Source organism: Pogoniulus pusillus, chromosome 5, assembly GCF_015220805.1.
Source record: "Pogoniulus pusillus isolate bPogPus1 chromosome 5, bPogPus1.pri, whole genome shotgun sequence".
In the NCBI taxonomy this organism is placed as follows: Eukaryota; Metazoa; Chordata; class Aves; order Piciformes; family Lybiidae; genus Pogoniulus; species Pogoniulus pusillus.
The window spans coordinates 5,593,054-5,606,304 of NC_087268.1; the positions used below are offsets into that span (position 1 = coordinate 5,593,054).

General features: G+C 43.3%; 1 protein-coding gene across 7 annotated transcripts in view; it reads left to right on the forward strand.

Annotated features, from left to right (window-relative positions):
* Positions 1-13,251, forward strand: part of FRMPD4 (FERM and PDZ domain containing 4) — a 318,694-nt gene that overhangs the window by 177,856 nt on the left and 127,587 nt on the right. For all 7 annotated transcript variants that reach the window (XM_064143073.1, XM_064143067.1, XM_064143068.1 and 4 more), the window contains exon 2: positions 12,456-12,572. In XM_064143073.1, coding sequence (XP_063999143.1) covers positions 12,456-12,572 — 117 coding nt within the window. The remainder of the gene's footprint in view (positions 1-12,455; positions 12,573-13,251) is intronic.

Consider the following 13,251-nt stretch of genomic DNA (forward strand, 5'->3'; position numbering starts at 1 on the left):
GAAATGGGGGGAAAAGTAACCCACAAAACCTCAGGATTGAGACACAAAAAGAGTGAGGTCAAAAATCAGAAGACCATGATACAAAATGCCTAATTACCTTAGCCTATTTGCAGAAAAAAAACATGTTGCAAAGCAGCAGCCAAGCAGAAGCAAGCCAGCCAAAAGCCCAAGCCAGAAAACTACTCCCCCATCCCTCCTTGTCCTGCTGCCATCCCAGTAGAAAATACCCCAAACCCCAGAACCAACAACTCTTAACAGGAAGCCTCCCATGTTACAATCTGAAGCCCCACAATACTTTGCTTCAGCCAGTACTTTCATTTTTTAAGCTGTCATGACTGCAGCCATGGTATGAGTAACAGCAGCAGGTCCCACTCAATCCATGACAGCTACTCACTGAAACTTAACAGTGAATTGTATTCACAGGAAAACTGGTAAGAAGACAAATAATCAGTGACAGCAGAGTAACAACACTTTGAAAGCAAAGAAAACCCACATAAAAATCTTGTTTAGGGTGAAATTCAGCATCTGACAATAGCTGGTAATTTGTCAGAGGTAAATGCTGAAGATTGCATTGTATAAAAAGTCAGTTTGGTGCCTGCTGTAGGGGAATGCTAGCTCTGATATGGTAAGGTTTTTTGGCAGGTATTAGTTTGAGAGAAAACAAACCTATTTTAAAAGGGTTTTCCAGAAAACTCAGAAAGAAATGTCAATACTACATTCTCTAAGCATCATTGTTCTTTTTGTTCTTGGAATAGTCTTGTTCTGAGTAAATCTGAGGAAGCCTAAGGTCAAAAGACCCATTAAAACAGAAAAAAAAGCCCAAAACCAAAGCATCTTGCACACATCAATTTTTAGAGACTTTTACTTTCAGCACACATCAGCATGAAGCTAAAACATCATAAAGAACAGAAAATCAAGAAGCATTTTACAACAATCTAAGTACCAAGCATTATTTGCTGCTTTGGGCACCTTCTGGCTTTTGCAGTACAAGATTCTGAAGGGAAAAGTAATTCCTTTAGGACTTTGGATCACTCTCAGGGTGCTTTAAATGAAAAGTCATGGTAGTCTAAAAGGGAACCTAATGGAGTCTTTTGTTTTCTGTGTAATGCAGGCACATCTTTAATAATAAAGAAAGTATAACATACAGGGAGAGGAAAACAGAGAAGATGTGACCTTTATCAAATATTAAAACCAAACCAAAACACAGTGCACAAAGCCAGCCACACATAAAACCCAAACAAACACAACAAAACAACCCCCACCAAAAGCAACCAAAAAAAGCCCCAAACTCTCAAACAAACACCACCACCGCCAACAATAAACAGAACAAAGCAACCAGCATTGCCTGACATGGTTTGTTTAATCCCTCATTCCAGTGTGTTGCCCGTGCTTTTGTTGCCTTGCATCATAATATTATTAGTTCTGGGACCACAGTGGCTCTTTGGGGCACACCACTCAATGCCAAGGAGCTCTCTACCTAATGGAAGGCAAGAACATGCAAAAGGTACTTCTTCGGTGCACTGTTCAGGTACTTGAACCTTTTCCCACGTGAAGTGGAGGAAAGCAAAGAAGCAATTGTTGACGATAACATGGTGAAAAATGGTCACCATGCAAACCATTAGTAGAAAGCTTGTCAGCAAGTCATGGTATGTTTTTGTAGTTTTAAATTAAGAGTACTTATTCCTCATACAGCCAGTTGTGTAATGGGTGCAGTGTACATTTTGACCAGCCAATGCTTTTGTCTTGCGTTGTTCTGCCCTGTATGATACAGACAGGAGTATGGAATTGGTGCTGGAGTGATAGGAGCTCATGAAGGGACTGTTCTGGTCATGTGAAATTGCCCCTATTTCTCTAGTAAGTGATGAGTAGATGAAATACTTGCCTGCTTGTGTGGCAAGGGATTGGTAGCAGGGTCTTCCTCGTGGCAGTCAAAAGACACACCTGGTGATAGAATCATAGAATCAACCAGGTTGGAAGAGACCTCCAAGATCATCCAGGCCAACCTAGCACCCAGCCCTAGCCAGTCAACTAGACCATGGCACTAAGTGCCTCATCCAGGCTTTTCTTCAACACCTGCAGGGATGGTGACTCCACCACCTCCCTGGGCAGCCCATTCCAATGCCAGTCACTCTCTCTGCCAACAACTTCCTCCTAACATCCAGCCTATACTTCCCTGGCACAACTTGAGACTGTGTCCCCTTGTTCTATTGCTGGTTGCCTGGGAGAAGAGACCAACCCCCACCTGGTTACAGCCTCCCTTCAGGTAGTTGTAGACAGCAATGAGGTCTCCCCTGAGCCTCCTCTTCTCCAGGCTAAACAACCCCAGCTCCCTCAGCCTCTCCTCATAGGGTTTATGTTCCAAGCCCTTCACCAGCCTTATCTTTCTGATCTGCCGTGTGCCCTAATTATCTCATGACTGGCAACAGTGGCAACGTTTGGTGGAGGAATTAATTGGAATGTCTCCTGTTCTCAGCTCAGGCATAGGCAGCCATTTAGAAATCTCAGGTTTAGGCACTTAGGAAAGGAGAGCTGATGTCATCTGTGACAAAATCAGGCTGAGAGAATTCTCTAGAAATGTATCTCCTCTACTCTATTGGAAAGTGTCTTAGAGGAGTTCAGTGTGAAGTTTTAAGTTGTACTCTTTTTTTTCTCCCCCTGTGCCAACAAAGGTTTCAGAGGTTGAATGGAGCAATAATGAGTGGTACTTTGTGAAACTGTGAATCACTGAAAACATCTGTGGCAGAAGAGGGGAGATGTGGAGTTATTTGCTTCAGCTGGAGTACGGGGAGTAGTTACTACCTAAGAAAAGTGGAACTGTCAGCTGGAGACAGGTGCTGAAAAAGTGGTGCAAGGCAGCCTGTTTTTTTTTTTTTTTCTGTTTTTTGGTAGAAAAATAACAAAAACTAAGAGAAGGTACTGGAAAGGAGGATGTCTTTATTTTCTTAATAGTATTTGTGTTTGTCTGATGATGCATGATCCAGGGACAAAATTAAGGACAAGTGCCATGGTCTAGTTGATTGGATAGGGCTGGGTGCTAGGTTGGACTGGATGATCTTGGAGGTCTCTTCCAACCTGGTTGATTTTATGATTCTATGACAAGCCTGGAATGGAACATGACCCTATATTTGCCCAGAGTATGCCTATATTGCAAGATTACTGAGATGGACAGGTGTTACAGGGGAAAAATGTTTTTTTTCCAGCACTTTACTGTTATGGTTAAGTAAGAAAAGCAGTCTTAGACAATTATTCTGATTGTATTGCTTGTCTTACTTATTAACTTGAAACCCTCACTTGTGGCATTTTACTCCTGATGTTCTTTTAACTGTTTCAGAGCTTCTGGGCAAACTGTACAGAGTTACATGAGGACTAAACTCCTTCTGCTTTCTTGTGCAGTAAAAAATTTGACAGCATATGGGTTGCAGAATGTGAAGAGTGCCTGACTCAATGGGTACCTAAAGTCATTAGGGTTCCTTTCTGTACTTACATGATTCAGTAACAGGAGGCAGGGTATTCAGTTGTTTGGGGGTTGTTTTGTAAGTGCAGCCAAGTGCATCTCAGGCAGTTAATTTTCTTCTTTTGTGCTTCCTGGTAGGACTACTTCTGTGAGGGTTTATAGGATTTGTCTGTGCAGAGACAACATGCCTTTCAGTGTCCTTGATCTTGGATCCAGAAATTATTGTCTGTCACGTCTGTCCTATTGTATGGTGCCTCTCAGGAGAGTTTCAGTAGCAGGGTATGATGATTGATCTTGATAGTACAGCTACAAAGTCTTTTAAACTTTCATTTTCTCATTTTTTCAAGTTAAAATGGCAGAATGGAGGAAAGCTCAGTGCAGTAGTCTTCTGGGACAGGAGTGAGTGAGAACTGGATTGACAAAGGAGGTTTCTATTCCTAAGGCAGTAGAAGATTACATTACAATAGAAAGACTGTTGCTGAACTCTGCTTGTGTTGTAAGGATGTCTCTTACTCCAAGATAGATGTGCCCTGCAGACACTTTGGGTGTAGTGCTTTTACTTTTAAAACTGCTATCATAATGTGTGTCACTGGTGTTGCTCTCAGTACCACCTGGGGGTCTTTGTGGCTGGACATAGCTCCCAAGAGGTGTTGTGGAGCCTTGCTCCCTTCATAGTCAACTTTTGGAAGTGCAAGGTGGTTTTTGGTCAGGATCTCTTCCTTTGATGGGTTGGAAAGGGGCTGGTTTCTTCTTTTGGGATATAAGAGGCAGTACCAGTAGAGAGTTGAAGTGTAGCCAAGGTACACACCAAGACTCAAAATTCAGATCACTGAAGCAGATAGTAGCAAATTGGTAGGTGGAGTCTACTCCAAAATTCTGTAGCTGTTCACATTAAAAGAGCTCATTTGATAAATACAGTGTGCAGTTTCCCATTTAATTAATGGTACCAGGAGCTTGGAAGGTACTTGTGCTTCATTTGGTGCTCTTAGATCATAGAATCAACCAGGTTGGAAGAGACCTCCAAGATCATCCAGTCCAACCTACTGCCCAGCCCTATCCAGTCAACTAGAGCATGGCACAAAGATGTTTTGGAAGGGATGATAGAATTGGAAAAATACAGTAAGATAATACAATTTGCCAATTTTATTATATTATAAAGCAGTTTAAGGATAAGGGCTCACTGTTTGCTGTAAGAGATTCTTCTGATGGTGATGTAGAATTCACCTCAAGATTCAAATGCTTGAAATTCAAATTTTGGTGTCTACATAGAGTGAGATGTTAAAGCTCCAAATTACAATTAGTGGAGAACTAGTCAATGTGGGTAGAAAGCTTCTAAAACTCACATGTCTGCTTTAGAATACATCTTAGGCTGTAGCTCTTCATTAAGACCTTAGATGCCAGAGATGATCTTCAGCTGTATCTTGAGATACCTTCTGGATTTCTATCAAAGAGACAGCCCATCCATATAAATCATAACTTCACTGCAAGCCCAAAGTCCTGTCTCAGCGAAGGCACAGAACTCTGCAGATTTTGGAGAAAGACAATGAGAGTGCTCAGGCCTATGAAAACCTTTGTACAACAAACAACTGTATAGCTTTAGACTGCTTAGCATCTCTTGGGGTGGATGGTGGATCATGTCTATTGAGCTGTGAGTGGTATGGAGAAGGTTAAAAAGGAAAAATTACTTATCAATGCAGGAGTCAGAGGGCATCAAGTGCCAGGCAGCCTTAAGAGTACAGATGGGTACCATTTTTATGCCAGTGTTGATTGGGGAAAGTCATAATCATGGAATGAGAGCTACCAGAAAAAAAACATATGAATAAAATGCCTCCCTTTGCTGCTCACTAAAGGATTGCAGGTGGCAGAAATGTAGGTCAGTATGACCAAGACTACCAGGTTCCTGCTTTCTCAAAATGATTAGGGAAGAAAAGAGAAATGGAAGGTTTCAAGGCTGCTGATGTCTTTTATTGTTGCTTTAAAGCTGCCAGCAGAGTGCAAGCTAGGATTATTTGGCAGGAGAGTGAAGACTACCCCAGTGATATGGCAGATCTCTCAACTCTGTATCCAACATACTTTGTAAGGAAAGAGGAATTGTGCTGTCCCTTGTTTGTGGAGAAGGGTAAACATAAATCTGGTGTGTATTTTCGGGGTGGTAGGCACACAGATCCTGTGTACCGGGTGTTATGCCCCAGTAGACACTAAACATGCTTTGTACAGTCGGGGCCTTCCACTTCAATTGAGCACTTTCTCTTTTGCCTTTGGCTGGGGACTATCTGAAGCAGGCAGTATTTGTCCTGCCCTTCACTTTTTGCTGCCATGTGGCCATCTGTGAGGTTATGCAGTGGACAGAGATGAATCTGAATGGAAGAAACGGCTGCTAGCTTTAAGATGAACCAGTTTGCTGGTTCTGTGTCGTTGCCAGGTTATAGTGATGCATATGTCTTGTTTGTCCCATGGTTTCTGCCAAGTATATTCTGCATACTGTGCAAGTGCCATGGTGCTGATATGGTACAGGAGACTTTCCATATGAACTCAAGTTTCAGTCATGCCTCAAGCACCAAAGAAAGGGTGACCTGAAGATGTTAGCTATGGCACAGCTATTGCAGTCTCAGTCAGAATGTGCCTCCGTAGGGCACATTTGTTCCTTACATGCTGTTTCACTGGTTTAATGAGCAAGTCTGAAAGATCAGGCTTTGTACTGTTACATCAAGAATGTCAAAAGCAGGTTGATGGAATATTGTAGCCTTGTTTTCAGACTCGTGCTGGTGTATTGCTGGCTGAGAGTTTCACAATGAAGTTTGCCACCTAAGAGCTGTGCTGTGACAGGCACTCCAGCAGCAAATCCAGTTGCTGTGAAGAAGCAGTTGTGGTAATGGACTGCAAACAGCAAGTTACAGCAGTGACAGTGTTTCTCCACAGGCAGGCTTGCTGAGGTAGAAGGATTCTTTGCTTTATCTTTCCATTTTTTGGAATTGTGCAAGTTTTCCAGAATCCTCAGCAGACTTGGTGTGCTTCTCCTCCTTCACCTCTGAGGGAAGCAAATGGTTAATGGTCAGCAGCAACCTGACAGATCACCTGCAGGGAGGAAGGATTTGGACTGGGATTCCCCATGGCCACACGATCTTCCTCCCCAATGGGGGCATCCTCTTGCCTTAGAGACTGCCAAAATGGCTTTGTACTTCCCTCAGATGAAGGTGCTTATGGTTCCTCAGGAGACTTTGTTATTCCTTCTGGCATTTGTCTCATCTTTGCTGTTTTTTGTCCTTCGTAGTGGCCATTGAACAGAATCCTTACATACAAGCAGAATGACATTCAACAAGTGGATTGGAGTGTATAAAAAGAAATCATAGAATCATAGAATCATAGAATCATAGAATCATAGAATCAACCAGGTTGGAAGAGACCTCAAAGATCATCCAGTCCAACCTATCACCCAGCCCTAGCCAGTCAACTAGACCATGGCACTGAGTGCCTCATCCAGTCTTTTCTTGAAGACCCCCAGGGACGGTGCCTCCACCACCTCCCTGGGCAGCCCATTCCAATGGGAAATCACTCTCTCTGTGAAAAACTTCTTCCTAACATCCAGCCTATACCTACCCTGGCACAACTTGAGACTGTGTCCCCTTGTTCTATTGCTGGTTACCTGGGAGAAGAGGCCATCCCCCACCTGGCTACAATGTCCCTTCAGGTAGTTGTAGACAGTAATAAGATCACCCCTGAGCCTCCTCTTCTCCAGGCTAAACAGGCCCAGTTCTCTCAACCTCTCCTCATAGGATTTGTGTTCCAGGCCCCTCACCAGCTTCGTTGCCCTTCTCTGGACATGTTCCAGTACCTCAACATCTTTCTTGAATTGAGGGGCCCAGAACTGGACACAGTACTCAAGGTGTGGCCTGACCAGTGCTGAGTACAGGGGAAGAATAACCTCCCTTGTCCTACTGGCCACACTGTTCCTGATGCAGGCCAGGATGCCATTGGCTCTCTTGGCCACCTGGGCACACTGCTGGCTCATCTTCAGCTTACTATCTATCAGTACCCCCAGGTCCCTTTCCTCCTGGCTGCTCTCCAGCCACTCAGTCCCCAGCCTATAGCGCTGCTTGGGGTTATTGTGGCCAAAGTGCAGAACCCTGCACTTGGCCTTGTTAAATCTCATCTCATTGGCCTCTGCCCACCCATCCAGCCTGTCCAGGTCCCTCTGCAGGGCTCTCCTACCTTCCAACAGATCAACACCTGCTCCTAGCTTGGTGTCATCTGCAAACTTACTGATGCTGGACTCAATGCCCTCGTCCAGATCATCAATAAAGATATTGAACAGGACTGGGCCCAGCACTGATCCTTGGGGAACACCACTTGTGACTGGCTGCCAACTGGACGTGGCACCATTCACCACCACTCTCTGAGCTCTGCCATCCAGCCAGTTCTTGATCCAGCACAGAGTGAATCTGTCCAAACCATGAGCTGCCAGCTTGGCTAGGAGCTTCTTGTGGCAGACAGTGTCAAAGGCTTTGCTGAAGTCCAAGTAGACTACATCCACAGCCTTCCCCACATTCACCAGGCGGGTAACCTGATCATAAAAGGAGATCAGGTTGGTGAGGCAGGACCTGCCCTTCCTAAACCCATGCTGGCTGGGCCTGATCCCTTGGCTATCCTGTAGGTGCTTTGTGATGGCACCCAAGATGACCTGTTCCATGACCTTGCCTGGCACTGAGGTCAGGCTCACAGGTCTGTAGTTTTCTGGCTCCTCCTTACGACCCTTCTTGTGTATGGGAATCACATTGGCCAGCTTCCAGTCTTCAGGGACCTCTCCAGTGAGCCAGGACTGCTGATAAATGATGGAGAGTGGCTTGGCCAGCTCAGCTGCCAGCTCTCTCAGCACCCTAGGGTGGATCCCATCCGGTCCCATGGACTTGTGAGGATCCAAGTGACTTAGCAGATCCCTTACTGCTTCCTCATGGATTAGAGGGGGACTGTACTGGTCCCTGACTCCATCCACCACTTCAGGAGTCCAGCTGTCCTGGAGACAACCTGTCCCACTAGTGAAGATTGAGGCAAAGAAGGTGTTAAGCACCTCTGCCTTTTCCTCATCCTTTGTCACTCTATTCCCCTCTCTATCTAACAAGGACTGGAGGTTGTCCTTGGCCCTTCTCTTGCTATTCATATATTTAAAGAAACACTTTTTATTTTCCTTGGCAGCTGTGGCCAGCCTGAGCTCCAAGTGGGCTTTTGCCTCTCTAATTTTTCCTCTACAAGACCTAGCAACCTCCTTGAACTTCTCCTGGGACACCTCCCCTCTTTTCCAAAGGTGATAATGCAGTCCATTAGCTCATTCTTTTTCAGGCTGTACAGGCAGCTGGGAATCACCAGTGCTAATCACCTTTAAGTGTATAAAACCATATTTTAGTGTTATGAAATGAGTGTTTATTATTATATTGTACAGTGGCTATAAAAAACATTCAATGGGCTGATGTCAATTGTATGATGTTTAACAAAGCCAAGTGCTGGGTCCTGCACTTGGGTCACAGCAACCCTGCTCAATGGTACAGGCTTAGAGCAGAGTGGCTGGAAAGCTGCCCAACAGAAAAGGACGTGGGGGTGCTGGTTGACAGCCAAATGATTGTGATCCAGCAGTGTGCTCAGGTGGCCAAGAAGGCAAATAGCATCCTGGTCTGTATCAAAAGTAGCGTGTCCAACAGGAGCAGGGAAGTGAATGTGCTCTTGTATTCAGCACTGGGGAGGCCACACCTTGAATACTGTGTTCAGTTTTGGGCACTGTAGCATAAGAGAGACGTTGAGTTGCTGGAGCATGTCCAGAGAAGGACAGTAAAGCTGGTGAGTGGTTTGGAGAACAAGTCTTCTGAGGAGTGGGTAAGAGAGCTAGGATTGTTTTGTCTGGATGATAGAAGACTCAGAGGAGAATTCTCTACAACTACCTGAAAGGAGGTTGTACTGAGGTGAGTGTTAGTCTATTCTCCCTAGTAATAAATGATAGAACAAGAGGAAATGGCCTGAAATTGTGCCAGGGGAGGTTTAGATTTGTTGTTAGGAAAAATTTCTTTTACTAAAAGAGGGGTCAGCTTTGAAATAGGTTGCCCAGGAAGGTGGTGGAGTCACCATCTCTGGAGGTGTTCAAGAAATGTGTGGACATAGCACTTCAGGACATGATTTAATGACCATGGTGGTGTTAGGTCGATGGTTGGACTTGATACTCTTAGAGGATTTTTCCAACCTTAATGATTCTATGATTCTGCCTTTTTTTTTCCCATGAAGCCACCTCCATCACATTTGCATACATCCTTTGTAGATGTATAGAGTGTTTCAAGTGCTAATTTCTCTCCCTCTGCTTATAAGGACATCTGGAGGACTAGATCAGGCATACACATATCTAGAATTAAATAGGACAGTTATTACTTGTCATGTATGATAGCTTCTGACACCATTAATGTTTTAAGGGCTCAAACAAACTTTGAGTGGAATTCAATTTACCTTAAAATTCACTAATGTTGTCATCCATAGAAAGATAAGCCCCTGGTTTGAATGCAGAGAGGAACAGTATTGATCATCCTCAGTGCCCTGTGCTCCTACAAATTATCCAATAAGAAAAATTGGATGTGCTTTAAATGGGAATTTAAATGTCACTGTACCCATTTTGCAGGTGGAGAGACAGTAACAGATTGTAAAACAGCTTTAATTAAAGAGAAAAGTGTTAAATGCATGAGTATTCCATTATAGTCCAGGTAAAACAAGTTATTTCCTACTTTGTTCAATTAACCACAGGATCCCAAATACTCTTAGATGTAATTTGAAGTCTGTAGATGTAGTTGGCTGTTGAATGTCTCCTATCAAAAGGAAGGGACCACCCATTCCCCTTCTGTCAAGCATGTGGAGAAGCAGGAATGCTTAAGCTCAACTTCACATGAAAGTGCATGAGAGTGTTGCAAATATTTTTCTTCCTTAGGTGCCTATTTTCTTAATTCATTCATTTGATCAGGAATGGGTTGGTTGCATTTATCTGAGGCAGTGTAACATATCTGACATTTATGTGTTTGGTTAGCCATGAGTAAGTGTAATTTTGTTAAGGTTTCTAGCATGCTCAAATCATAGAATCATAGAATCATAGAATCAAGCAGGTTGGAAGAGACCTCCAAGATCATCCAGTCCAACCTAGCACCCAGCCCTATCCAGTCAACTAGACCATGGCACTAAGTGCCTCATCCAGGCTTTGCTTGAAGACCCCCAGGGACGGTGCCTCCACCACCTCCCTGGGCAGCCCATTCCAATATTAGACTTAAGCCCTGTCTTATGGAAAATATCATCATTTGAACATGCTGACAGAAATGGTTTTTCCCACTCGTTGAAGGCAGCATGCTAACATACTTGGGAAATTCAGATTATGTCTAGCACTCCATTGTAATGCTCTCCTTTACATGTAAATCATGTTTTGAAGCACCTTATCTTTTCTCAGTAGTGATTAATCCATGAAATAAAGGGGGAGGAGGAAACAGTTTGTTTCTAATGCTACATTCCCCCCTTGGCATAGATTACCTATGTACAACTTTGTTGAGTTTAGCAATTAGAAATGACTTGTTGAGTTGTCCGTGGAGACCAATTCTGTTTCTTCAGAAGAGTTTTTGTCAGGTTACATTGGAAATAAGGTCTTACATCTCCAACTAAGGCAAGAAATAATTAAGTTCCTTGCTAGCATTTTCACTTAAATAAAAATAGGAAGTAAAACTGCTCTGCAATGTGCTTGCTGGGTGGTGAAAAGGTAGAGAGTGAGAAGGCAACTCATTCAAAATGTGCTCTTAATTTGTATAGGTTTGGTTTGCCTGTCTAAATTTCAGGTTGTATTCACTGCTGTGTGCTGATTCATCTTTGCCTGTCTGTGATGCACTCCCAGCTGCTCCTTAGCATCTTTGCTTGCACTCCCTTCTTTTCCTGCTCTTTCTGTTTTTCAGATTGCACATAGATAATAGTGACTTGTATAGTGTTGCTGAAAGACCTATTTATTGCCTTTAACAGTACAAGGTTCTGTCTTGTGTACCTCTAAGCTCCATAGCAGAAAGTGGGAGCATGTGAAAATATCCAGCTTAGTTCTTGCAAGTGGAGGGTGAAATGTCAGTGTAATGTTGGGGTTTTGCCTGGGAAATGATGGGGAAACCTTGCTAACTGTACTTTATTTGTGTATACAGTCAGTAGATGGCACCACACAAGATGTTTCAGATCTAGTGGGGAAATACTGTCACTTGAGAGTGCTGCTTAATCTCCCTTAGTTAGATGGGCTGTGAAAGCTACTCCTTTAAGACAGTATGACTTGGCTCCTGCTTAGAAGTTCCAGTACTATCACGGCGTGCTTGAGCAGTGCTATGTAACAGTGTGCATGCTTCAAGATACTGCAGCCTTTTGAAAGTGATTTGGAGGGAGAACTTAATGGATAATGTTTAAGTGCAGGAACATCTGCATGTTGAATCTACTTAGCATCCATGTGCAGAAGTGTTGTACCCTTCCCTCATTCCAAGAGGTGAAACCACAAATGGTTAGCTAGCAGTGAGAATGGGTGTGAGGAGGTGCACCATGTGTGATGTACAGCCACATGATGGGTTGTTTGGTTTGCTTTTTTGTTTGCTTTTGCTAAAACTGCACTGAGCTGACATCTGAACAGGGGATGATGCTGAATGAAATTTCTCCCTGTCCCTTGTGCTACAAACTGTTGAAAGTTATTATTGTGGATGGGGTATGACAGATTCAGTAGCCAAGGACCACTATGAATTGCAGTGTATCTTTTCATTGACTGGAAAGATACTATACCTGTAAGTAGGCCTTCTAACCTGTTTTCTCTTGCCTGGTTTTGGCTGTGTATTTAATAACTGCCACAAACTGGATGCCAAGTGAGTGATGGGAAGTAAGTAAATTGGATGAATAAATAGAACAGAAAAATAACATGGGTTTTGTTTTGTTTTTTTTTTTCCCCTCTCTTATCTTCCCACTCCTGCTCCCAAAATTGCAGCCACAGGAACAAGTCTTCAGGCTGGCCTCACCCTTCAGGGACCTGGAGCTTGAACCAGGGGACACCTTATGGATGGGAGATGACGGCAAACAGAGATGGAAGAGACTACTTCATCAAGTAAGTGGGCATTGCAAGCACTGCAGCCCTGTTCTTGACTGTTTCTTCTTGGAATCCTAATTCATTTTTCAGCCTTATACAGTTAAAAATCAACTTTTCTGGTTTATTGCACAGAGATAGTTCTGCCTGTGTTGTACTGTGCCTCATTTTGGCACTTGGTTATTTCATTTACCCAAGAAAACTCTGCTAGTATAAGGATCTGAATTTGTTGAGGAATTGCAACAAATGTCATTAACAAAAACAAATGAAAAAGAAAATTAAAAGCCATGTTTAAAGAATGGGGCAAAAGATCAGTTCTGACTTGAGACTGACAGTTTTTCTCCATCTTTGCCACCATGTGAGGGTCTTTCTGTTTGTGGAGTATATTAATTATATACCAAGATAGTTTACATTTTAATCCTGTATAGTAAGGGTTCTAATGATTAGATACAGTTCCTGAATGTAACAGGGACTGCAAAATGTCAACGTGGGTGATGTGACTGTAAATAACATTAGGTTTTCCTTTCCCAGTGAAAATGGTATGTGGTTATTCTTTAAAATCATTTAAGTGGCTTGAATAAATTGCTGTTTGCTTTTCTAGCAAATGTACTTTAACGTAGCTTTGGAATGTCTTCACTAAAAAGAGGTGATGGTGGTGAGTTAGCAGAACCACCGCCAGAGTTTGCAGTGTTGGTTGCTT